Source organism: Mixophyes fleayi, chromosome 1 (assembly GCF_038048845.1).
Source record: "Mixophyes fleayi isolate aMixFle1 chromosome 1, aMixFle1.hap1, whole genome shotgun sequence".
Classification (NCBI taxonomy): Eukaryota; Metazoa; Chordata; class Amphibia; order Anura; family Limnodynastidae; genus Mixophyes; species Mixophyes fleayi.
The window spans coordinates 139,047,004-139,074,797 of NC_134402.1; the positions used below are offsets into that span (position 1 = coordinate 139,047,004).

General features: G+C 40.2%; 2 protein-coding genes across 4 annotated transcripts in view; one reads left to right on the forward strand and one right to left on the reverse strand.

Moving 5' to 3' along the window:
- GSTCD (glutathione S-transferase C-terminal domain containing) overlaps positions 1–13,805 on the reverse strand; it is a 164,130-nt gene extending 150,325 nt beyond the window's left edge. Inside the window, exon 1 of one of the 3 annotated variants that reach the window (XM_075200850.1) lies at positions 13,624–13,805. The gene's annotated coding sequence lies outside the window, so the exon portion shown is untranslated. The remainder of the gene's footprint in view (positions 1–13,623) is intronic. The other 2 variants (XM_075200844.1, XM_075200839.1) reach the window with 2 other exon arrangements.
- On the forward strand, positions 13,589–27,223 carry INTS12 (integrator complex subunit 12). Its single transcript, XM_075200860.1, has 7 exons — positions 13,589–13,856; positions 15,205–15,370; positions 16,862–17,005; positions 17,910–18,101; positions 18,253–18,408; positions 22,190–22,345; positions 25,970–27,223. Exons 2-7 carry the CDS (start codon positions 15,215–15,217, stop codon positions 26,558–26,560), a joined length of 1,395 nt encoding a protein of 464 aa, XP_075056961.1. The 5' UTR covers positions 13,589–13,856; positions 15,205–15,214; the 3' UTR covers positions 26,561–27,223.
- The last annotated feature ends 571 nt before the right edge of the window (positions 27,224–27,794 follow it).

Genomic DNA, 27,794 nt, shown 5'->3' on the forward strand with positions numbered 1-27,794 from the left:
TTCCGGGCAGCTGCAAATTTGTATGATTGCAAGAGTGATAATGTCTTTATTACAAATGTTAATAATAAAAATGTATTTATTAAATTGGTAGAAAAGCACCTGAAAATGCTCTCTGATATAATGTGGGTGCAAATGACATTCCATTAAAAGTATAGGCTTGTTCCTGCACTTCGTTTTAGATTCTGGTCACAGCGGACATGAAGCTGATTATGATAATCTCACAAGAGGTGCACAGCTCTGCCAACTAGTTGTATCCGAAACCTTTAGTTTGGAGCTGCAGGAAGAAAGGAAAAGTGGACCTCTGTACCCGGAAGTGGCCTCAGATTGTGTGTGTCCAGAGTATCAGGTACTGAACTGTGTTTTGTGTTGTAAGGAGCAGCTCTAGGACAAACATAATACAGAGGGGCCCATTGTCTTGTTGACCTAGTCTTTGGTGTAATACGGAAGAATCTTAGTTCTTCGATCTGCCAGTCATATACTACATGTGACATCCTGGAGCACTGACAAACCGATAAGCAGAACAGTCATAGTCACATTCAATTGGCATATATCTACTTATTAACACAAGAGGTTACTAACCATCAATCAATTTAGTCCGTTTTTTTTCCTGTATGGAAAAAAAATAAAGATCAATTCGAAATATGCAAGGCCACAGCAGTCCATGCAAGCGCATTACAGTACATACTTAATAAGGACTTCACTACAAATGTATGCAGGTAGTTATATGTTTTGGAATTTATAACACATTAGTCAAATATAATTATGACTAATGTTCCAGGTTGCTAATAACTCTGCTCTATTGCATACTGACTGTGGATTGTCTGATTTTATTATGGTGTAAATGGCCCCATCACAATTGTGCTGTGTGGCTCAGATATTTTTAGTTATGCTCCTAGAAATATAACTTTCTAAATTACACATAGGATTCACCACAACTATATTTTTCCCCAAAAATAGTCACGAGTACCGTTTTATGCCCTTGGCCCAATAATTCTTCTAGCTACTACTACTTTCACTTGTTCATACATTTTATAATCACCACATGATAAAAAAAATATGTCTGCTAATAAAAAATAAAATAAAATTGGCATTACATTTTCAAGCCCTGCCAATCCTGGTTTGCCCATTCCGTACACCACTGATCTGGTGAAAATGCTACAGACAGACATACTGTGGAACAGGAATTCTGTGTATCTATTGATCACATAAAAATATGTTGGCTGCTCTAAAATGATTCAGAGGAAATCTCCATGACACCATGGAAAAGTTTGAATAAATACACTGCTCAGTTCAATGTGTTGTTTAAAATGAAGTGATCGATTTATGGCAGCCCTCCAATAAGCTTCATCGGCATATTGTACTAAGAAATGTAGTAATTGCAACTTTAAATATTAAGTATAGAGTATTCAAAAGTAATACAATATGTATATGTGCAACCATATATGCATTTCGTAATACAGTAATTTTTATTAAATTATATTTCAGTGACATATTCAATTATGTGCTATATATTTATTGAATAACATTGTTGCATATACTATATGTATTCACTACCTGATCGTTTATTAAATACCTGCCAAAAACTTTCATTATACTGCAATAAACACATTTCTTAATGAATTTTCACCTTATGTGCAACTAGCATTATTATCAATTAATTTGAACTTCACCTGATTGTTAGTCATGGAGACATAACAGCACCAGCAATGAGTTTCTATCAGTCTGCCGGAGTCCACAACATGGGGCATCTGCATTTCTGCTAGGTACGGGATGGGTTTGCATTAATTAAATAAATATTTTGGGTGGGCATAGTCTTGGAGTGGAGCTAACAACTGAAAAAAGTATTCTAAAATCTATAGTGAATGCAACCTATTCAACATACTGTAGATATAATGAAGTAGGGCACACCAGAAATGCAACATTATTTTAGGCTTATCCTAGTTTTAATTATGACAGAATTAATCTCTTTAGTGACAGCCGTTCTAGCTGTATGTAGCTGACTAAATCTGATGTCTTTTGCATTCAGTATTTACAAAATTGTATTACCCTTTTCTCTGGCACATCAGTTGAGGGACACTGCTTACCTTGGGGTATAGTGCCGCTCCGCCAAACCCTCCCCCTCTGAAAAATGTAGGGCTCCCGGAAAAAGAATCACCTGGCACTATAAGGGAGAATTCAATTGATCACGTTACTCGTGAGAGTAATGCGCCCTGTGCACTATTACCGGTAGTATGGTACATTTTAATGTGGATTTCTGTTCGTGGCTCTCAGAGCTGCTACCAAAAATCAGCGTTGAAATTACCGTACTAATAGTAATAGTGTGCGGGCAGCGCTACTCTCACAAATTCAACTGAATTACCCCCGTTCCTAAGAGTGCTCAGGACCCAGCCACTTCTAGGGAGGTGTAGCGGGCCACTCCGGGAAACGCGGCAGCATGCTCCGGTCGCCCTTGTTCCCAGTGGAGGCGGGACTGCCTGTGGTCCTTGCACGGCCTATTTTACAGTATCTGGAGAAGAATTTAAATGGAAAAAACAGATAGTGGGGGATATGGCTGGTGGGGGGCAGTCACTGGATCGCAGTCCCCACCAGTGTTCTGTATGTGTTTTATATATTTTATATATATTTGGCATCATTACAGTGGTAGGCCATATTGGAGGTGGGGATTCAGGGTTTAATTTACTTCCCCTGTTTTTCCTGTGCTTTCAGAGGCTCCGGCACCATCTCCCTCCCTGCCTGCGGTGCACAGAGACTTACAGCTATCCCTGGGGAGAGAGAACCTGTAAATAATGAGTGAATTTCACATATTCTACATATCTTAGTGAGTGTGATTGTGTTGTCCTTCACTACTGTACTCCTTTTTGTCACATTGCAGAGTACTTTTAGTTTCCACAGTGTACCTTATACACTACCATTTACATATTGTATAGTGGGACAGTTTTCACCTGATTACATACATTAACAGGGGTGTGTATACTGTCAGACCATAGTTTGTTATAGACTATTCTACAGTGTGTCTAATTTTCTTAATGTTTAGTATTATGTCAGAAAGAGGGACCAGTTCCCAGTCCAAGGTTGTCTCTGTAATGTATTCCACGTGTTCCAGGTGTGAAACAAAATTGCCTGGTGGACGGTCGGACCTGGAGGGCCTGTGCACTGTCTATGAGTCCGAGGACCTGGGTTGGCGCTCGTCTTGGGACGCAGCTGACATGGTCTGGGACAAGAAGCTGGCACGGTCCATTGCAGAACTAAAGAGAGACAACCCACGTTTGGGGACAGTAGGTGCTGATACCTTTACTTCCTCTTCTCTGGGTATGATGTCTTCAGATTCCCTTCCTTCAGACAGACATCTCAGTTGCTGCAAGACGCCTCAGGGGTCTCCTGGGAGCCTGCCTGGATTATTAATTTAGAAAGGTAAGTCCAGGGATTGACAAGGGTGTCACCTTCCCTTGAAAAAATGTTCCAATCCTTTTCTGGGGGTAGACAGCAAAAACGCATAGGTCTCCCCCGTTCTCAGGACTTGGTAGATTCTGATACAGATCCATCCATGCAGGGGGATGGAGAAGTTCAGAATGATTCAGATTATGAGGAACGGTCAACTTGAGAGTATGACTCCTCTAGCAGAAAGGGAATTGAGTACCTGATCTTGGCAGTGAGACAAGTTCTCAATATCTCTGAAGTTGAACAAGCGGCCTCACAGGTGTCTATGTTCCCTTCCCCAATTCTTAGCAATCTGGGGAGAAGCCAGATTTTAACCAGACAATAAGATTCAGATACCCAGAAGTTTGGCTTCATTACCCTTTTCCTGAGGTGGGGTCATGGGAGACTCACCCGAGTATAGATGCTCCCATTGCCCATTTGGCTAAATCTACTATCATCCCCTTGCCAAGTGTGGCTAGCATGGGAGAAAGCAATGACAAAAAATGCGAAGGGATTCTAAAATCCATTTACATAGCATCTGGGGTACCCCTGAGCCCCATTATTGCAGCAGTATGGGTCATTATGGCCGTTGAAAAATGGGCTACAGCCCTTAATGATGTCATTCAGTCTGGAATGGCTATAATTGATTTGGCTTCTATTGCAGAACATATAAAAGATGCTGCAGAGTTCTTGGTGGGTGCATTTCTGGATACAGGGCAAGGTTTGTCCCGGACTTCCTCCTTAGCAGTGGCGGCTAGATGCACATTGTCTTGGAAAGCGGATGCTGATTCCAAAAGAGCTCTACAGACTCTGTTATATACCGGTTCAGCATTGGATAAGTTTATTTCCCAGGCCAGACGGGGTAAGAGTTCCTTTCTTCCAGTGTCTGTGCCAAAAGTTAAGGGGAAGAATTTTTGCTCCTTTTGCTTTGTCTGTCCTCCAGAGGTGCTTCCTCGAGAAGCCAGGCCGCTGCCCCGTGTGGATTGGGGGAACAGGGAGGTGGTCAGGAAAGAGCCCCTTCAGGGAGCAGTACAATCTCTTCAGGAGTGATAGTTCTGGTTCTACAGGGACAGAGGGGACTGGTTTAGTACTCTCATCTCTTCTTGGTGAAGAAACCTGACTCGTCCTTCTGGCCTATTCTAAACCAGAAGACTCTCAAACCCCACCTAAAGGTGCCCAGTTTTCAGATGGAATCCATTTGTTCCGAGATCAACTCCATGGAAAGAGGCAAGTTCCTGGCTTCCTTAGGCATATTTTATGTCCAATCTTCACATACCAATCTGGGAATTTCTACCAGAACCTTCTGCGGTTTGCAATGGGACAAGACCATTTTCAATTCAGAGCTCTTCCCTTCGGCCTGGCCACTGTACCACAGGTGTTCACAAAGGTGATGGCGGTCATGGCGGCTCAATTACGTCTACAGGGAGTGACAATCTTACCTTACCTTGATGTTGTATCAAAAGGAAAAAGAAGACTGCACCAAGCATCCCATTTGTTACCTCCTCAAAATACGTATTTCTCTCATTCTTAATTATATAAGAGATACTAATAGAGGAAGGGTGCACCCGATCAACAAATACATCATTTATACAGATTGAGAGGAAAGAAAAGGATGATCTTATGGGGCACTCTTGAAATGAGTTTAGAGAAATATAAATGTGTATTGACTTCGTAGTTAAAATCTTTAGATAAATCTTTACTAGTACATTGATAAAATTATCCTAGTAGCGAAATATTAAAACTTGTAATGACATATCATGTGAATTGTAACATAAACTGTTAAGAAGACAAGTAACCCTTGTCCTGCCGCAACCCTGCTCTGATTGACTGGTTTATTGATTATCAGCAAATGTATTCAATTGTATCACCAGCCCTTGTTGTAACTTGATTTCACCCTTGCTCTCAGCCAAAAGAATATCTCCTTGTAGATAGCAGATTCAGTGTTACCTTTCAATAATTACAATGTATCTATAGTGACTTTGCTACAGTATAGGGCATTCCCTCATACAGCCACAGGGAAAATGTTAGCCCTCACTGGGTCCTCTAAGCTGTAAACTCCGTTACAGACATATGTATATATTGATATTAATTAACCAATCTTGTCTGTTTATGGCTGACCTCTGTGGCTGTGAGGTGCAAGACTATCTGCACTTTTTGCCCCACTGTCTTCTCCTTGTAACACTCTACTACTTATCTAAGGCGGAATAAACCGCTCTAGGTTATAATTGTCTGGCTACAGTTAAGGGCATACTGACTGCACTCCGTGCCCCATTATCTCCTCCTAGTCACTCTCTGCTATCTATCTATAGCGGGATGAACCGCTCTAAGTTCTAATTGTCGGGCTATTTTATAATTGTAAGGGACTAACTAATTCAGAGCAGCGAGCGATAGCAGAGAGTGACTAGGAGGAGATAATGGGGCACGGAGTGCAGTCAGTATGCCCTTAACTGTAGCCAGTCAATTATAACCTAGAGCGGTTTATTCCGCCATAGATAGGTAGTAGAGTGTTACAAGGAGAAGACAGTGAGGCACTAAGTGCAGATAGTCTTGCACCTCACAGCCACAGAGGTCAGCCATAAACAGACAAGATTGGTTAATTAATATCAATATATACATATGTCTGTAACGGAGTTTACAGCTTAGAGGACCCAGTGAGGGCTAACATTTTCCCTGTGGCTGTATGAGGGAATGCCCTATACTGTAGCAAAGTCACTATAGATACATTGTAATTATTGAAAGGTAACACTGAATCTGCTATCTACAAGGAGATATTCTTTTGGCTGAGAGCAAGGGTGAAATCAAGTTACAACAAGGGCTGGTGATACAATTGAATACATTTGCTGATAATCAATAAACCAGTCAATCAGAGCAGGGTTGCGGCGGGACAAGGGTTACTTGTCTTCTTAACAGTTTATGTTACAATTCACATGATATGTCATTACAAGTTTTAATATTTCGCTACTAGGATAATTTTATCAATGTACTAATAAAGATTTATCTAAAGATTTTAACTACGAAGTCAATACACATTTATATTTCTCTAAACTCATTTCAAGAGTGCCCCATAAGATCATCCTTTTCTTTCCTCTTACCTTGATGATCTCTGATAAAAGCGGAATCAGTATCTCTTGTCCAATCTCATCTGCGCCTGACTACAGACACCTTATAAGCTCACGGCAGGGTAATCAACTTCAAGAAGTCAAGTTTGGTGCCTACCCAACACATGGTTTTCCTGGGGTTGTTGTTCTACACCAGTTGTCAAAGGGTGTTTCTGCACCCAGGAAAGGTTCGGATACTCCGACACCAGGTGAGGACCTTATTGTCTCTCAAGCACATTTCAGCTCTTCAGTGTAAACTAATGGGGTGCTCGTTTGGATATTCAGGTCTACAGGTTTTCGCTTGCAACACGCCTGTCCCTTCTCTGGTGGCTGAGGAAGGACAACCTCAATCAGGAATGTACTTTTTCTACCTGGAACTGGACTGTAGTGACCACAGACACCAGTCTTTTGCGATGTGGTGTGGTCACTCTCCATCTCAGATTACAAGGAACCTGGACACAGGAGAAAGCAAGGGTGCCCATAAATGTTCAGAAGCTTAGGGCGGTTTTCAACACCCTGCTACAGGCACAGTCTTATCTACGACATTGGCTGATCCAGATTCAGTCAGACAATGCCATGGCGGTGTTAGGAACTCCCAAGCCAGTACAGTGAAACTCGGGGACTACTCTGAAGGCCCGGTGTTCGCTGGAGCCCCTAGTGGTGGGGACAGACTTGGCTGCGGGCCGACCGAAAGTCGAGTAACGTATACTGACTTAAAGGAGAACCCAGGAGTGGAGTGATTGGCAGGCTGTAGTGAGGAGGAGATCCAAGGTCAAAGGTCACTAGCAAAGGGTACAAAATCCGGGGACAAGCGAAAGGTCAGACACACAGGCAAAAGGAGCAAAATCCGGAATCCAGGCAAAAGGTCAGGGTCAGAAGCGAAGGTTCAATGGTCCAGGAACAAGCAAAGGTCAAACACGGGTAGTCAATCAAAGGTAATAATAACTAAACAGAGAGAACAAGCAGGCAGCAGAACTGAGGACAGAACGCTATAACCGGCAGTGAGGCTGCAGACCTCACTGCCTTAAATACCAGTATCAGCCAATCAGAGCTTAGCTCTGATACTAGTCACAGCCCCTGCCTGATTGCGCCAGGCTGCGCATGTGCCCTACTATCTAGTGCGCCCAGAGCGCCTAGGCAAACCTCCCGGCGTCCGGCCATTGCCCTGCAACGGTCGGGCCGGATTTCCGGAAGTGACGTCCCGGTCGCCATGGCGACGGCCGGGACGTCCGAACACACAGGAACTGAGTCGCGGCTGTGCCCGCGACCGCCACGGCTCATGACAGGTGGTAGAATACATCAACCATCAATGAGGATCAAGAAGTTATTTTGCCATGAAAGAAGTTTCCAAGAACATGAAGTGGGCAGAACATCAGGTTTCGTCCATTTCAGCGGTCTTCATTCCTGGGGTGGACAACTGAGAGGCCGACTAACTAAATCAGCATGCCCTCCATCCAGGAGAGTGGTGCCTCCACCCGGAAGTGTTTGCTCAGATAGTTCCCCGTCGGAGTCAGCCAGAAGTTGTCATGATGGCTTCTCGGCTGTACGACAAGGTGGACAAGTTCTGTGCCAGGACCCGGAATCATCAGGTGTTTCTTGTGGATTCCATGACTGTTCACTGGAACTTAAGGTTGATGTACATAATCCCTCCAATTCTGATGCTACCGGGTTTTGAAAAAAAGTAAGGTGAGAAAGGGCCTTTGATTCTTCTGGTGCCCGACTGGCAGAGTAGAGCTTGGTACACAGATATTCTTGCCATGTCTGTGGATCCGCCTTGGTGTCTTCCTCTAAGGGAGAATCATCTCAGCCAAAGGTGGTCTGTAAGTTCCACACCAATCAAGATTGTTATTCCTGCATTACATCGGGATTCCCATTCCAACAGTCTGGATTCAGTGCTGTTGTTAGATGTGGATAGAGCTTTAAGAATTTATGTGGACTATATGGCTTCTGTCAGGAAGACAGATGATTTTCTGGTGTTGTACGACTATCGTAAGCATGCCTGGCCAGCCACAAAACAAGCGACAGCAAGATGGATTACTGCTACTATACGTCAGGACTATATCTCTGAGGGATTATCAGTTACTGAAGGTCTTACTGCTCTTTCCAGCAGGTCAGTTAGCGCTTCCTCGATGGCCCAGCATGGGGCGTCGGTTGAGCAGTTGTGTAGGGCAATTACCTGGTCTTCCATCCACATGATCGCCAGATTATACCGTTTTCACGTCTTTGCTTCCAAAGACGCCAGCTTTGGCCGCAGTTTTACGTGCCACTCAGTCCGAGCATTCCCACTCAAAGCTTTGGAACATCCGAAAGGTGAGCTTTGTCCCAGAGAAAATAAGATTTTTGTACTTACTGTAAAATCTTTCTCTTAACATTGTTGGGGACACTACACATACACGATTTTGTTGCGCTGACAGTTCTGTTGAATGTTCTGTTGGTTGTGTTTTGCCTTCTGTTGCGACCTTGTTAGTTAAATAAACAGAGCGCTTTTGGCTGGAGGGGGTATAGAGAAGAGGGGAGCTAGCTAGACAAGTCTTTAATGATGTTACTCCCACAGCCCCTTCTATACCCCAAGGTGAGCAGTGTCCACAACTGTGTTAAGAGAAAGAAATTTTACGGTAACTACAAAAAACATAATTTTTAAGCAACATAATCACGGCAGCACCGAGATAGTAAAGGCTGTAATTCAGTTACATTAAAGGGCACTGTGTCGTGAATTCAAATGACAACTTGAAATATTCAAAAAATGGTCTTCTATAAATCCTAAATTATTTTAACACAATGGACATTGTGGATGCAATTGATGTCTGGTTACTGTCATGACGGTGAATAGCACACAACCAGATGCTGCTCTCTATGGCATGGAACACTCCCCACTCTTTAAAGCACTTATGACTAAAAATGACAATAATAATAATACTTTGTTTAGCACCTTTCTCCCAGCAGAACTCAAAGTACTTTACACTGTTGCAGAGGGGGAGGCAGCCATCTAGGGTGAAGTCATCTTATACTCTATGTAATTGTTCACATTAGTCCCTGTGCTACTGGAGCTTACAGTCTAAATTCCCTACCCAACCCCCCCCCCCCCCACACACACACACACACACACACACTAGAGTTAATTTTTTTGGACTGAAGCCAATTAACCTACCAGTATGGTTTTTTTGGCTGTGTGGGAGGAAACTGGAGCACCCTGAGAAAGCTGGGGGGAGAGTATACAAACTCCACACAGATAAGGCCCTGGATGAAATCGAAACTATGGCCCCAGCCCCGTTAAGCAGCAATGCTAATCATTGTGCCACCATGAGTAGTTTTTGACACCGCATAGGTCAGACCTTGACAAATTTCTCCAAACATTAGACCACTAATTTGAAAGAAATAACTTGTGGTGTACAGATCGTGATGTACAAAATTGTTAGGGGTGGGTTTAGCCAACAACTAATACCAATAATACTCAGCATGAACCAGCAGCGCCCAAACCATTTTCCCAACATGTATCAGCAATGCCTAACACATTTATCCCGTACTGCCCAGTTTGAACCTTTAGCACACGAAAGAAATGACCCACCATTGTCTAGCATGTGCCCACCTCTAGTGTCCAGCATGTGCCTGCAGTGCTCATCACAGACCTGCAGATGTCTACTTATTTCCCTTGTGCTCAGCTTGAAGTGTCAGAAGCCACAAACTGCGACAGCCATTTTTTTTTACAAATTTCCCCACTTTTGACTAGAGAAGACAGGGCTTTGCACTGAAGCAGAACTTGCTCAGTGGTTGCTGACACTGCCAGATACAATTGCTGAGCTCCTTTATGGCCTGGGCCGACTTCAGATAACTGGATCGTCGACTGCAAATTGGCGTCAGTTGAGCTCCCTGGCTCTCTAAGCTACTCGTTCTTAGTACAGGCCAGAGATCAACATGGGACTGTAATGCAAACAGCCTGGCAATGCTATCCTCTGTTCACCACATTGTATATTTTAGACAGCATGGTGATCAGGCAAATGAATTTTGTCCAAGCCTTAAACTAGGTACAAACCTATTCAATCGTACTTCAGAGTCAATGTCTCTAACAATTGAAAATCCCAATGAGCATGCCGATTGACACATCTACACAATTTACCTTCAGATCTGTGATCTTCATCTCTTATAACCAACTACTGAATAGATTGTGACTGTACACACTATACAGACATCTGCTTACGCTGCTGGTCGTGAGTGCGTACCAACTTCCACAATTGCTAGAAATCCCTACATTGTTGATCATAATTTTTAGGAAGTTAAGAAAACCAAATTGAATGATGCAATGTGCTTTTGTGTGATACAACATGAAAGTGGGAGCATACACACACTTGCAATACAATAAACAGTTGTTTATTGTGTCATCTGTGAGATCAGCTTTAGGTGTACATCCAATGTAAAGCAATATGTCGAATGCACACAGTGGATGCAGCCTTTTTTTGTTTTAGAAGTGGTGATTTTTAGAATTTGGCTAATGAATGCCTGAGTATTTCTTTTTGGTTATGTGTAATGATCCTGACCCCTCCATGATTACCTGGCTATGAGCTGATTAGAGAAGTTTGTCTTTCTATGCGAATCTTTGGGTGTGCTTTCTCCATTGTGTTGAGAGACCATGCCCTTTTGGAGGAGATGGGGTAGTCCTCTAGTGAGTTTTGGCAGAAGACTACCCGATTTTTGGCTGTTGACCTAATAGATAGAGATATACTAGCAATGTTCTCCCCAGAAAATGTTGCCAGCCGGGTGGCATCAAGAAGTACTCGGGTGGAGACCTTTGTATTAATTAAACGTTGAAATCCTGACCTTATATTGATTTAGCCTTGAGATTAACATTTTATATATTAATTCTTCTCTTCTTCTTAGAGGCACAGTCATCTGCAGCTTTGACATAATCAAACTCTGTAGGATCTGGTACCTCTAGTGAAATCGGCATCAGATTATTTAGTGTGCTCTGCTTTATGCGATTTCTTAAACAGGTTTTAATTTGTTTTAGAATAGAAAATCCTGTTTCACATTAGCTGTACTTACAGATTTGGTCAGTTCAATAGCAGATATTTGGTTTATTTTGGAAAACATTCTATTGACTCAATTGTTGTTGAAAATGTATGCATTATTTACTTTGAATCTAGATTTGTTTAGAACTGTAGCTCAAACAATTTTGATGCAACTGCCCATTCCTGTATAGTATTGCAGGACTTTTTTAGAATAATGGTTAAAAAGAATCTCACAAACCTCATTTTGATCATGGCTGTCTGTACTGGAAACTCTTGAAATCCAGGATATGATTGGCATAACTGGAAATCTTGCTTCAATATGGTGAATAACAGTGTCTATGTATCTACCATGGATATTTGTCTTAAAAGAGGTAGCATTAGCATCAGAACTGTTTTTTAGATTTTAAAATGAGGTTTCAATTCCATAAGGCATAGTTTTGTAGATTTTAAAAAGGGGGGGGGGGCTTATTCCTGTTAAATTGACATCTTGCCCTTGCCAAACTTTAGACAAATGAAGCAGCACATCTGAAAGCATAACTAAAGCTGTGAAATTGTATGTTCTCATATATTTGCTTAAACTTACAGCTGTGATGTAACTTTGTTCAGTGGCCTCTCTTTTCAATGCAGCAATGACACTCACCTAGCATTCTCTTAAAGACTGTACTGCAAAACAACAGCCACCTAGTAATGTCACTAGCAATTTTAAATTTAATCTGAGGACAGTTCAGTATATTCTGGATTGCAGTTAAAGCAGTCATTCTAACTGGGAAATTTGAAAAAAGGAACAGTTGTCTTACCATATTGTCAAATTTTACTAAATAAGGCACCTCAACAGCTGCTTGGGCACTAGCAAGAACCAAGCAGTGGTTTATACAATTACAGTTGACTATTACTCTGCCTCTTTCATATTGTAATAGTTTTGCTGTTAGTTATAATTTCAGCTTTGCCATCAATGATACTACATGTTGATATAAAACAGTATGCATTATTTGCTTTGAATCTCTTAATTAAGTTGACAAACATATTTAATAAGCTGCTTCAAAACTGAGATGTCTTTATTTTCATCAGACAGAACACTGCCGTAATCTGCCAAATGCAAATGTTTAAGCAATTCACGTCTTATTTGTGAAGCTAAGATGTCGATAAATTCTTGCATTATTCTTTTCGAAGTGTAATGTGCATTCTTTCCAATACCAAAATGCTTTCAATATGTACAACCTATAGCCTTGCAGTGCTCAAATAAATTTCCATATAATGTAGTAGTTTGTTTTTTGCCAACCAATACAGTTCCCACAAAAGCATCTCTCTGCAAGTTGCTCAAAATTTAAATTGATCCCTTTAATTTACCCTAAACCACTTTCTTCAAAAACATGTTTTTGAAGTATATTTGAACACGTATCAGTGTGTTGCCGGTAAATTTAAACTTTTTCAAAGTCTTTTGCACAGAAGTCACTTCCTTGTTTGTCCCCGGTCTCATTCCATATTTTCTACACATAGAACAAATCATTCTATTATGTTTTACCAACCACTAAAATGTTTTAAACCAGTCACTATTTACTCCCGATACGCAATGTTTAGAGAAACATTTTTCATATGAAATAGACTGTGATTCAGAATATGAACCAGTCTCATCTGCAATATCCTTCTTGGAAAACTGTTGCATTTGTACTTTCCTTTTTCTTAAACAAACTTAAGATTGTCATTTTCTGATTTTAATTTCTTATTTATTATGGGTAACAGCTAGCTGCAGACAGATATAGTTTTTAACAGCAAACAGGGACTGCACAAATGCTGTTTGGACAAGAATAATTTTGTAAGTGCCCGGATACTGCACAAATTCTGAATAAACAAGAGTAGTTTTTATATGTGCCCAGATACTACACAAATGCTAACTATACTGCCTAAAGTAAGCTACAGCCTTTACAGTTCACTAACAAGCGAAGGGAGATTATGGTAAACCCGCGCTTCCTTTTATACTTGTGCCCTCCCCTCCTCCCCTGACACCCCTGTGACGCAAAAATGTCCCTCCCCTGTGATCCCATATTGACACCCCCCCTACCACACCCATAGTGACACCCCCTTCGGTTTCCAATATTGACACCCACCTGCAAAATACCCTGCCACCCGGCACTCACCAGTTACCGTAACGAACCGACCGACAGGCAGCAGTGACCCCGGCACCCGGCACTATGACGAACCCGGAAGTCGCGCAGCACTGACGTCATAGAGCCGGGGTCACTGCCTGTCGGTCAGTTCGTCACAGTGGTGAGTGCCGGATGGCAAATAAAGCGTGGGAACAACGCTGAGTGACTAGCATTACTCGTACTGTTAGAGCTGGGTACGTAAAAAAAAAAATTAGATCCTGTCATGGAAGTTTATCCTTTAGACTGTGTATATGTTTGCCACTTGTATTAACTTATGTTTTCAGCTTTTAGTTTTTCTATGTATTAGAAGGCACCTTTTTTTTTTTTTAAACAATTAGCAAATGAATGCCTGAATATTTTTTATCTTATGTTTATATAAGTTTTGGGTTTTGTTTTTTTCATTGAGGAGATATTCCTCTTAAAGCAGCACTCCCACATAGAAGTGGTTTGTTTTTTTTATTTAAAGCCGCAATCCAATGAGAAAATTAGTTGTATTTTTAGTTTTTTATTACCAAAATAAACAATTTTCCTTGGTTTACTTAAGGCTGCTATTAATTATTTATAATTCTGCATAGTGTTGTGGACTACCATGGCAACCACAGTCACATGATGTAGTGAGCAGAGAGGCTTTGGGTTGCCTCTAAGCTCTGATGTACTGTAAGATCATCTTCTTCCCACCTCTGCTTTCACATGACCCTGAGAGCTTTGAGCCTGTGTGTGGCTGGCAGCCATACTGGACTCCCCTCCACAGAGATTTTGAAAAGGAGGTAATTATTTGTAGGACAACTAAGAAAAATGAGATGCAAGTCTAAAAGGCACTAAACTTGCAATTTAAAGAAGAAGAAAAAAGCATCTATGTGTGATCACTGCTTTTATTCTCTTGAAATTAGTGACATCTTTAAAGCTTAATCTGAACTGATTCTTCTAAGTCTCCAACTCTATTTTCTCAGTGCTCCTGGCAGCATCTCTTCCAAAACAGACTACATCATTCCCCCACTCATAAACTTGCATATACAGATGCTTGATAAGTGTGTAATATACAGTGTTCATATATTTTAACTTTTTGGTTTCTTGTTGTTAGAAAACAAATGACTATTGTGAATATAGCTAAATATTTAATATTTCTTCTAGTATGTTTGGTATTAATTATACAGTAACCACTTTAAATGTTTACTCCACAGAGTTGATATTTCCCATCTGAAAGCTGGTTATGGCAGTGGGGGTTTGGCAATTACTAGTTATTGGAGTTCCTCTCATGTAGTACTGTCTGTTACTCTGCCCTAAATCATTTTGGTTATCTTGATCTCCCCACTTATGCAGAGTGGGCAGAGCCAAGCGGTGCCCATATAATTAACAAGTAGTATGTATTCTGCTAAAATATAATAAGGCTATATATTTATAGCCGTATAAATAATTTTATGTGAACACTAATGAATACTCTCTTCCCTGTGAATCTGGGCAATTGCATTTAATGCTGTTATGGTCCCCAGGGGTGAAAGTACACTGGTTAGCAGTTTTTGATTGAGATTCTTCTCCTTTCAGGTGATTAAACATGGCAGCTGTGATAAACACTGAGTTGGATCCAGTTTTCCTAAAGGCTCTGGGTTACCTCCACTCTAAGAGCAAAGATTCTGCTGACAAGCTGAAGGCTTTACTGGATGAGTCACTGTGCAAGGGCCTTGATGCTGGATATCGGCCTCCACAGAAGGTCTGACCTGTAATCAATAATCAAAAAAATATATTTTCCATTCAAGGAAGATTGATATCACCAGTAATGTTCTTTGTTATTTTTGACAGTGACGATATTTGTTTTCGTATTTTAGCTAACAATTAATTGGTTTACATTCAAGATCTTTAAAAATGGTAGATTAAGTATGTGTTATACATTTCTTAAATATATGTATACTCATGGCCTTATGTGTGTGGAGTTTGTATGTTCTCCCTGTGTTTGTGTGGGTTTCCTCTGGGTGCTCTGGTTTCCTCCCTCACTCCAAAAACATACTAGTAGGTTAATTGGCTGCTAACAAATTGACCCTAGTCTCTCTCTCTCTCTCTCTCTGTGTGTGTGTGTGTGTGTGTGTGTGTGTGTGTATGTTAGGGAATTTAGACTGTAAGCTCCAATGGGACAGGGACTGATGTGAGTTCTCTGTACAGCGTTGCGGAATTAGTGGCACAATCCAGCTAATGATGATAAAAGTCTTACCCACAGCTTTTTCTTTAAGTTTGTCAAAGTGGAAAGTAAAATCATGTGTTCCCTCACCTATCAAAATATAAAGTGATATAGAACAAAAAAACGAAGTTAGTTGAAGGTCAGTTAGTTTGCTGTGGCATGACTGGCCCTGTCCCATGTATGAATTTCCTGTCTGCACACACCATGCCATTTGGATAGAAAATGGAAAGACTATCACACAAGCTCTGGCTTCTGAACTATGTCCTTCTGAACCAGAATTATGTCCTCCCCTTTAATTACTGATTATTTATTTGACTGGTATTCATATAAGCAATAGAAAATTGGGAACTTGTACAAATAATTATACATAGTATGATTATTTTATTGGTAGTACACAATCCATTTGCAAATGGAGAATCACAGGGATCCACTGTAATTTCCACACAAGCATTGGGTTTCTTTCATATGGGTCATTTATAAACTGGCGTTCTGGAGATGGCAATTTTTAAATGGCCATTAATGAAGACAAATGCTCTTTTGAGTGTCCGACCTTTTCTGTACACCAACTGTAAATTGGGGTATACTATTTTCTATTAAGGTGGGTAACGTACATCAAGTAGGTTAATTTAGATATAAAATATAGTTCACGCATGCACATTCACTTGCTCTCCGATGTGTTATTTTCCTTTTAGATTAGGGATAACTTTCGTTATATTAATTTTCATTTAATTCACTTGCATGCTCTTCTTGCTACAGGAAATGAGGAAATGTAATATGACAATTACCTAAACATTTGTTTTCTATGGAAGCACAGTAAATGTGTTGTGTGCAGCGCTTGTCATATGTTTAATCACAAGAGAATAAATGCTTTTGGTATTTGTTGGTAAGAATTGGTCAGCTAGTTAAAATTCTGTACACATTGATGGAATACTTCTGCCTAGAAATGTGGCTTAATGTAGGTGGTCGAAAGTGTAAAAAGACATAAAAGAGCCATGAACAAAATTAAGCTTATATTGTTCCCTGTTTAAGGACATGGACCAGCTTAAAGTTACGCTGCCTAAACCTAAACCGGATGTCAAGGTCAGCATCAGTGCTCCTGCAAGCAGCATCCTGAGCAAACCACTACCCACAGAGAAGGTGAAGAAGGAAGCAGAGAAGAGGTCATCTGATAAGGTGAGAATAGTAAAGGGGCCTTCATGAGCCCTTATAGCACCTTTACACAATAGGATTTTGTTTTTGAAAGATCACCAGGGTAAACCAGACAGACCTATCGACAGAGGGGAAGTTTATCTTGTAGAAACTATGTATTCTTTTCTCAGTTGTTATAGGAAAACAGTGGTTGGCTGTTTTATCATTGGTTGATTCACACCAATAAGATCACCTCTGTCTATGCTGCAGCCTAAAGTGGGAAAAATATTTGGACGTAACTTTTGTTCTTTATAATGGGCGAAACAGTTCTAAAAGTTGAAACATAAAGTAGTTGTCATTGCTATACATAACCATAGTTGCATGTTAAATGAGAACTCCAAAATTAGAACGAGTAATCAAGGAGGCACTGAGAATCCCAAGTGTCAAATAGCGTATTATAAAACCAGTTATGATATATATAATTGCAATATAGAAAAGAATGAGAGGCGCCAAACTCTGTCATAAACAATAAACGAGAGGACATGGTTTAAACTAATAACAGCAGTGAGTTTATTTAAAATATTCTACAACATAAACATGTAGTAAAAGGTTGCAACATTCACATATACCACTTAATATAAGCGCTGCTAAAACAGACTATAATACAATAGCTATCGCACTGCAAGCATAAATCTGATAATAATTTGATCCTTAGAAATATATTCTGATATCAGTGGAGCAGTTCCAACAAGGAAAAGTGAGGCAGATCCCAATCAAGCCGAGCCTGAACGAACGCACATGGGACTAATCCCAGTTGTTCTTAAATTCAGTGGTTCCTAACAGTTTGGGTTTTAAATTGGTCCCTTTAATATTCTTTTCCATTATTGCAAAGGTAAGAGCACTATATTTCTTTCTGATCCTAATCTTGCTCTATGCATTCTGGTGACAGATGAAGGTGGATATCAGTGACCCTGTGGAATTGCCAAAGAAACCTCGCCTGGAGAAGCCAGAGGCTCGCTCCTCACCAGTCACTGTGCAGATCAGTAAGGACATACCCATTCCAGATCTCTCCAACTTTGATGAGACCAGTGCTGATGACTTTGCTATGGAGATGGGACTGGCCTGTGTGGTGTGTCGGCAAGTTGTCATTTCATTTAACAATAAAACTTAATCATTGTTATTATATTGCATTAGCACTAGAATGGTTGTTTCTGATATATGATACTATGACTGTCACCCATTCATATCTTATATAGGTTGGCATAGTATTTATTTTCCTTGATTCCAGACAGATGACGGTATTCTCCGGTAACCAGCTGGTGGAATGTCAGGAATGTCACAATCTCTACCATCAGGATTGCCACAAGCCTCAAGTCACAGATAAGGATGTGAATGATCCACGTCTGGTCTGGTACTGTGCACGCTGCACTAGACAGATGAAGAGAATGGTATGGTTCACTTCATGGAGGTATCTGATACTTTGGCATCTCAAATTCTAAAGATATATATCCTCTTGGACAAAATGATGATTACAAACCTGGCCTGCAGCAGACTAAGTTTATAAATGTTACTAGGGAGACTGAGGGGTTTGCATCTGTATGAACCTCCCTGCTCTCTTTATCTCTCAACAAAGGCTGTCAATTAAGGCTGTTGGGGGAGTGACAGGGCCAGGAGTCCAACAAAACTGAATGCTGTTTTACAGTGCGGTGTCGCCAGAGCACTATTGCATTGTAACAGGAAATTCCAAGGATGTAGCCATGTGATGTGACTAGGGATTTCCTGCTTAAGTGCAGCAATCCCACACACTGCATTATTATTAGAACAGTAATGACAGGGATCTTATAGTAACTGTTATTCTAGTTACAGATAACATTGGCTCTATTGGTAATAGAAATATTGGGAAACCTATTGAAATCTGACTCCTAAAGATGCCTCCTGGTTAAAAAAAAGAAACTAAAAGTAACAAAAACAACATATTCCAATTACTATCCCTGTAAAACCCTAAGACCCTTATTAAAAGTATCATCTCTATACTTGGAAGGATGATATCCTGGGATATCTGAATATTTAACAGTAACCCTGGGAAGATGGAGATGTATTTTTGTCTGATTTCCCTAGTTAATAGGTGGGAAATAAAAATGTCCTATCTCTATTTCTATAAAGAATATAACAATCTTGCTTGGGTAAGAAATTAAAACGTAATTGCATTTCTGGTAAACCACCTCAGATCTTAAAGGGATTAAGTTACTGAAAAGTTGGTTTCCAGACATGTATTGCAGACTTGGCACCTAAATAACAGCTGTTTTCTGGTAAACAATGATTGCAGTGTGTTATTTTTAAAACGATTATATATTAAAAAAATTATTTAATTAGCAGATGATTGTTTGTTATAATGGAGCGCAAAGCAACATGAACTCATGTGAGACAAGCATGGGTCTAACATATCTACAATAATAATTGTTGACTATAGTAAGGCACCACAGTGCTCTGCAGCACCTGACCGTAGAGGACACAGGACATAAACATATAACAGGGACGTACAATGTAGACAAACTAAATGCATATAAGCAAAGTGTATGGAGGGCCCTGATCATTAGAGAGGTTATATTTTTATTATCGTAGATTTGTAAGACGCCACAGTGCTCCGCAGTACAGTAGGGAAAACAGGACATGCATAAAATGGGGACATACAAGGCAGCCAAAATATATGCAGACATGAAAACAAAGGGTTTGGAGTGTAGATTGGGACAGCTGTGAGGGATTATTAGTGTGAATAGTATCATCAGGGATAAGGTAAGCTCTAAAACCCCATCTTTTTTTTTTTTTTTTTTTTAAACGACTAAAGATTTGAAGTCTGTGGGAAGGAAGTGTATCATTTCATTTGATTTTTTTTTTGTGTGTATGCACTCACGACCAGAAGTGTAGGCAGATCTCCATAGAGTTTACAGAGTCACAATCTTTTCGACAGATGAGCACATATCTGAATGTAAATCATGTAAAATCTTGTGTATGCATGAATCGCCATGCTGATCAGGACTTTCAGTCATTGGTAAAATTGTTATGCATCGAGAGAAATGTTCTGTAGTGTGTACCCAGCTTAAGTACTGTAGGCTCTTCATGGGGTAGTGTCCTGGAATTAGCAACACCAGAGAGAGACCACGGAACCCTCCGGCCCCCTACATTGGGCCACAGACACACACAAAGGAAAAATTAATACACCAGGCTGGTCTTTAGAAGCCATATTGGCACCTTTTATTACTGAGGTGTGGGCTCCTAAAGGTTTTTGTAAATTTTCTTTATATCTAAAATATATCTCTCTGGCTCAAATATTGGTTAAGGGTAACTTGAGAACAATTCTAACTAATATCCAGTACACAATTTACACAAGCCTCACTATTTGTATACCACTAAGAGGTACCTCTAGCCCTTCTACTTGACTGTCTTATAATATCTCTTTAAACATAACTATCACTAGTAACATACCATAACTCTATCACAGTTACTTTATCTTTGCTAATGCATATCACACAAATGCAATTGAATATTCGACAATATATACAATCATGCAGTCTTTGTTAATTGGCAGCTCAAATACAGATCACTTCTTCTTTTTCCCAGGTGATTTGATACAACACGTTCCCTTGTCCGTTTTTCATCTAATTTAACACAAATGTAGAATACAATTTACACCCTGCTGCTCCCTCTCTTCTTCAGGTATAAGCATACAGTCCCTTTAATAAAAGCTGACTCCTCAACACACAGCTGTAGGCTTTCCCATGCACAGCAGATAATGCCAAAGAGTTTGGTGCAGTTTTTTTCCGTTTTAAAGTCAGTCTTTGTCCCCTAATATTCTGTCCCTACACTTCACCATTGTTATTATGTCAAAGACCCGCAAAAGGGTAATATGGAATATTCTTCAGGTCTCCCCACCAGTTCCCTACCTGACTAGTAACACAATACTCAGTCCAAGCAAATCAATAATAAGGTAACATGGGTTACTTATCCCAACTGTTCTCCAGTAACGGTGTCCAAGACGGCTCCTCTCTGTTCAGGTGTCTGGTAAGCTCTCAATGAGAAGCCTTTTCCACTCTCCCCTTGTGTCTCTCCTTCTCTAGGTTCCCACTTTCACTCAGACCTCTGTTCAGCTCTCTTATATTTTATGTAAGATATATAATATATGTTATATTTTATATCTTATATTCTAAGATGAAGAGAGCACAGCTGGGTCTGTTGTAAGGGTGCATTAATGTGAGTAGTATCATCAGGGATAAGCTGAGCTCTAAAAAGAGACGGGTTTTCAGAAAGCGTCTAAAGATTTGAAGGCTGTGGGAAAGCCTGATTAGGCAAGGTTGGGAAATAACTGGGGAGAAGGGGAGGGGAGGGGGATGGGGGGGGGGTGTTGTGGTTACCAGAGACAGGACAAGGTGCGGGTGGAGTCGACAGGACTGTGAGAGTGTCAGGCAGTGAGGAATAAAGCAGAGGGCAGAGGAAAGTGTGACACCAAAGTAGCGGGCTTGAAAACCTGAGGAGATTGTGGTGTTATTGACAGTGACTGAGATTTGAGGGGAGGTAGTGACTCTGGGAGGAGGGACAAGAGACAAGTTCTGTTTTGGACATGTTGAGTTTTAGGGAGCCTTGGGACATCCATGTGGAGATTACAGAAAAAGATGGTTACACGAGAGTACAGAAAGAGAGAGGAAAGGGGAAGAGATATATGTTTTGGTGCACTCAGTGTAGAGGGGTACTTGAGGCCATCAATTACTTAAACAATGTTTACCTGTGTCCTTCACGTGGCATTCAAAATCTAAAAAATCATGGTCAAACTGAGCAATTTTATATGAATACATTCATGTTACTTAACCATAGACTTTTATACACTATATATGTAGATTTAGAAAAATCATATCTAAAGGACTAATGGTATATCCTGTTGTATGAGATCTCTTTTTCTTATTTTGGAAGTCAAAAGCGTAAACAAATTTGCTTCTGCATCTAATTCCTTGATACATTGTTGCCAAATAAGTCATTTTGTTGTCTGGATTAGATTCATGGACAGGGAAATACACAGCTGGAATGTCACTGATGACATGTTTGACTCCCTTCAGAACATTTTTTTTTCTTTTGCTACAATTAAGTTGTGTTTTTTTGGTTTTTTTTTTTTATTACAATTAATCATAGTTATAATTATTTGATGTTTTAATTAGTTTTTTTGTTAATACATATCTATAGGCACAAAAAAATCAGAAGCCCTCACAGAAACCAGCCCCCTCGACTGCTTCTATAGCAATGCCAGTCGTAAAGGATCCGTCCATCATCAAACCCGAGCTGAAACCCAAAACCGATTCTGCAAACACATTCTTAGCTTTCAAGAGGACCGAAGTTAAGGTAATGCTTTATTGTAAACCACACACTACCATATCTGATCCAGAAAAGTTATTGGGTTATTATTGATGATATACGTGAATAATGAAAGACACAAAACCACAACTAGATGGATGTCTATTAGAGTTACTGAATCCTATTAATGACAGACCTATCACAAATCTTAAATCCTCTACGGGCTATTGCAATTCATCAACCTCCCTGGATTTTTGTTAAATCTGAGGTTATTAGATTGTGAAGCACACACGGTATAGGTGTAGCCAACATATCTCCCTTTATGGAAGCGGTTGCTGAATTTTACATAACCTCCTGGGATTAAGTCTTCCCGCCAGTTAGCATACTAGAGATCCATTGCTCTGGAAGTTTAGTTTTCAATGTTCACACTAATGGTGTTAAATGAAAAATCAATAAATGACTAAAATGGTGCCTTACAGCCTGATCTTGCAATAATTCAGAACATCTATGCTGTCCCACCATTTCTGGAATTTGGAAGCCCCAATTCTGCATTGCAGCAGTGAACACTACATACTCTAATTCAATTATTTTGAAATTTCTTCTTGGTAATTGCTGCATACATTTGGGGATAATTATATAAAAAATGTACAATGATTAGTTACACAAGACATTTCACTAAATTGTATATATTTTTTTATTTCTACCTATGGTTTTATTCAAAGGAAGAAATAGAGAGTAGAATTTAGTACAACAAGAAATCCATTTTATTGCATCATGTAAGTAGGAGTCAAGGAAATCGTAGAATAAAACCTATAAAAATAGAGAGGAAACATAGGATAGGGCAGTGGATTCCAAACTTTTTTTGTTCAAGGCACCCTTAGGGCCTCCAATTTTTTTCAAGACACCCCTAAGCCAAAATAATTACCAAATAGTCCCCTGTCTTGCTTACCACTGGCCCTGGCCGAGGCACCCTTGTTAGATCGCCTAGACACACAGTTTGGGAACCTCTGGCATAGGGCAAGGAAGACCTCATCCAATCACTTCTGCTCAACTTGCGGGCAACTCGCTGGAAATCTGTATTTTTGTGACCCTTTGCTTGGTCCTTTTAACTGCTTACTAGGGAAATATGTGCCAGAGTTTGATTGAAATCAAAATTGTTGGGTCAGTTGTATAATGCTCTTAAAAGTGCACAAACACAGACTAGTCGTGCATGCAACAAGGTCCACAACTTAAACAAATCTCCATTATTTTGGATATGTTCTGACTATCTGTCAGAATGGCATTCAGTGCAGGATACTCTTTCATGCCTTGTACATGTTTCCATCATGTGCCTGGAGGTATGGACTGTGCACAAGCATATAAACCTCTCCTTTCATACACACAGACAGAAGTTGTGACTGCATCACTGTACCATCTGGCAGGTGATATTTTGTTTAGACAAGATAACAATGGAGAAAGGTTGATAATGTGTGCTCAGTAATCCATTCTTATATTTTCTTTGTCAATGTTATTCCGCTCCACTGAGACAGGGATGTATTATCAAAATCATTGTTTGATGTTTATGTAGTATGCTAAATTATATATATATATATATATCTTAGATGGACCTGAAATATGGCCCAATACATCCAAGTCCCTATAACAAAATTGTCAATAACATGGACAATATCAGTCAGTCGGGCATTACATGCAATTGCATAAAGGCAATAGCATAATAACATATGACTGTATGGAAATAAGCAGTGTCAAAAGTTCTACAGACGGGACGCTGATTTGGTTTACAGGACTCGGATTTATTTATGCAATGGAAATCCAGTCCTGAAATTAAACGTCATTAAAAAATCAGATGTAGCTCTCCAATACGATGTAGTATTGAAAACTAAAGCTCAAAGTACCATGTCCTGCAGCTGGGTCGCATGGTAAACCACTGAGTAACTGTGACACGTTTGATCACCTTTCTTTCTATCTTGATGTGTTATTCTCCACATATTATTTGGTGTGGTGAAGATGCACCGATGACATGTTTGACTCCCTTTAGCAGTTTCATGAAAGAATTAACAATACTTGTACATATATTAGGTTCTCGTCTTAGTCAGTCCTGATAGTCTCAGCTTTTTAGACACTTTAATATATATACAATTTGGGTCTTTCTACGCTGTCTATACAAAATCAACTGATAAAATAGCTACTTTTGTTTTCATCCTCATGCGATTAAGAAGTCTATTCCCCAGTAGTCCATTTTATTTAAGAGTTCAGTGCTTGGTGAGCATGTAATTCTTAACAGACTGCAGAGTATCAGTAATCACCAACTGCCCAGAGCCCTGAACTAATACAGTGCCTGTTCTTACCATTTGCCACTGCCCAGAGCCAGGAACTAACGCAGTGCCTGTTGTTACCAGCTGCCACTGCCCAGAGCCAGGAACTAACGCAGTGCCTGTTCTTACCAGCTGCCACTGCCCAGAGCCAGGAACTAACGCAGTGCCTGTTCTTACCAGCTGCCACTGCCCAGAGCCAGGAACTAACGCAGTGTCTGTTGTTACCAGCTGCCACTGCCCAGAGCCAGGAACTAACGCAGTGCCTGTTGTTACCAACTGCCACTGCCCAGAACCAGGAACTAACGCAGTGTCTGTTGTTACCAGCTGCCACTGCCCAGAGCCAGGAACTAATGCAGTGCTTGTTCATACCAACTGCCACTGCCCAGAGCCAGGAACTAACACAGTGCCTATTGTTACCAGATGCCACTGCCCAGAGCCAGATACTAGCACATTGTCTGTATCTATAAACATGTATACCCACAAAAAACTACATTTGTTATTCCACTATCTTATCTATCAAGTGGGGAGAAGCACAGGGGAGGGGGGTGTTGTGGTTACCAGAGACAGGACAAGGTGCGGGTGGAGTCGACAGGACTGTGAGATTGTATTTGTATCATAACCCTTCAATGTAAAGTACCATATACATTGTTGACACTTTATAAATAGTATAGGGATTTGAGTCCTAGGACAGCAATCATATCGCTTAGTTTTCACCAAACTGAGCTTTTTATGTGCACACTGCAATTCTGTGTTTTAAAATACACTATTTTTAAACGTCATAGGATTCTTCTCATAATTCAAAATTGCGTATTTCCATGCAGTTGGATCTTATGCAGTGTATGTAATGCCAATCAGACTGAGATGAACATTGTTGTCTGATTTTCATCCTGGATGTAATAGGCCATACTTCAGGTTTATCTAACTAATATATATCAAACAGAGATTTTATATATATATATATATATATATATATATATATATATATATATATATATATATATATATATATATATATATATATATATATATATATGTATATATATAATCTCTGTTTGATATATTTTGTTATCTTTTATCTTGTTTCTCATATAATGCTCGAAAAGGGACTGGGCATAGGTCTAATAGCAAGCTTTGTATATTCAGATACCATGCTGTTACATGAGTGCTATGTTTTCATGCTTCTCCTTGTCCACTTGCAGCTGCTGTTGTGGTTGAAAAGAGAGGTCTGAACACAGCTTCTGTGAACTGTATTTGTTTATGTATCATGTTGTTTATTTAAGTATTGCTTATATTATATTTTACATGTTATTATCTTGTCCCTCTAATTCCTCTATTTGTTTTTGTGTTTATGTTTTAGGTATCCGCTGCAGCTTCAGGCAATTCCTCCACTTCTGGAGCTTCATCCTCTGCTCTGAGTGGTCTTACAGGTTGGGCAGCATTTGGAGCAAAAACTGCCAGTGCTGCGCCTGTAACCTCCAAGCTGGGTAGTGCAGTGCAAACTGGCAGCGGAAAGCCTCCAACACTATCTGCTGCAAGTCAGAAACCTCTGGGTTTAAGTGGCATAGTACCCCTTAAAACTGGATCTACATCTAAATTAGGATCTGGGAGTAGTGGCACAAGCTCCATTTCACTAAAGCCCCTGCCACCTCTCATATTAGGAAAGACTAGTCTCAGCCGTTCTATGAGCAGTGATAATGTCAGCAAAACGGGTCTTCCTAGCCCAAGCATAGGGTCATCTGGGGGCAGTATTGGCAGCCAATTGAGCAATAGTAATGGAGGAGGCAACTCTGCAGGAAGTAGCGGGAGTTCTGGTAGTAAGACACCTGTTGATTCCAGTACACAACAGTCTGGAGCCAAAGGTCCTACATCTCAAGAATCTCAGTTAAACGCTATGAAGCGTCTCCAAATGGTGAAAAAGAAAGCTGCACAAAAGAAGCTGAAGAAGTGACAGTGTAAAGAACAAATGCGTTTGACTCCTTATTGCAGGGTTTGTGATTGATGATACTGAAATGGTTCAGTGGAGTACTCTGTGGGCTGCTTTGAGTTTATGGTTTCCTGTACAACTTGATTATAGCTTTGTTCAGATAATTACCCACTGGTATTAAGAAAAGGCAGTGACGCCACAATTGACATGCAGTGTGTAACTCGACCTTACACTTGTGATGTAGGGGGTGTCAATGGAGGATAACCAACGCGAGTAAACAGAGCAGACAGAATCCAAAATATGCTGCACCGTCACTCCCAGCCGAAAGCGGATCTTTGGAACCATACCCAATTACACGCTTTTACTAGTGTAAAAATGTTATTAAAAGTATGTTTTAAGGCAAGTGGGTAACTGGCCTAAGGCTATTGGAAATTAATAACTCAGATCTCAGAGGTCATTGTTTTCTATTTAAATGTTTGTTCCATAACCAAAATATTTCTGTGTTCTCTTCTCGGGCAAGTCCCCATTTCTTGCAACAGTCTCTATTTTCCTAATACCCACAAGCTTAATGTCCTTCTACCTGTATTTTGTGTTTTCAGCACCTGGTGCTAAACGTTCAGTGGAAGGGAAATGTTTTATTTGTACTGGTTTGTAGGATAGTATTTGGATAAACAAAACATAAAACCACCCTTTGTGTTACCTGTGTTCATGATATGTACCTGGTGTGCCATGGATATTTCCCAAGCAGCTGTTCTAGAATGTTCTAAAATGGTAGAATAATATCTATAGCCATTATCAGGTTTGTAATCCTAAACTATGGGTCACATACTATGCCTGCAGTGTACACTTTAGACAGTCTACCTGACAGAAAGCTTTGTGAGAACCTCCAGAAATGAAAATGGGAGGTTGTATTATTATGAACACAGCGGTGTCATCTTTAGTCTACTCCCAGATACTGTATTGCACTTATGTTACATGTGTTCTGGTTTTACCCAGTAGCGGTCAGCCTCCCTTTTTCGGGCTATTCTCAGCATGTAGTACTCACTGTCCACAGTAACCATGAGGAAACTGCATTGGTGAAAGGAAAAAGAAACTACTGTTTAAATCTAGTTTTGTTTTAATATGCACCCGTTGCCTACGCACAGTGGAGACAGCCCATTTGTTGGCATTCTTCATAAGAATGCTCCTTCGTCACTGGTTCATAATACATTTTAGGCTGTAATCTCATGCATATTGGCTGCCTTCATCATGCATAGGA

Bases quoted from the DNA above. Each gene is read 5' to 3' on its own strand.
- INTS12 (XM_075200860.1), top strand. From the start codon at position 15,215: ATGGCAGCTGTGATAAACACTGAGTTGGATCCAGTTTTCCTAAAGGCT. The intron at 17,006-17,909 runs GTGAGAATAGTA...TTCTGGTGACAG, and splicing joins AGAAGAGGTCATCTGATAAG to ATGAAGGTGGATATCAGTGA. The intron at 18,409-22,189 runs GTATGGTTCACT...ACATATCTATAG, and splicing joins CTAGACAGATGAAGAGAATG to GCACAAAAAAATCAGAAGCC.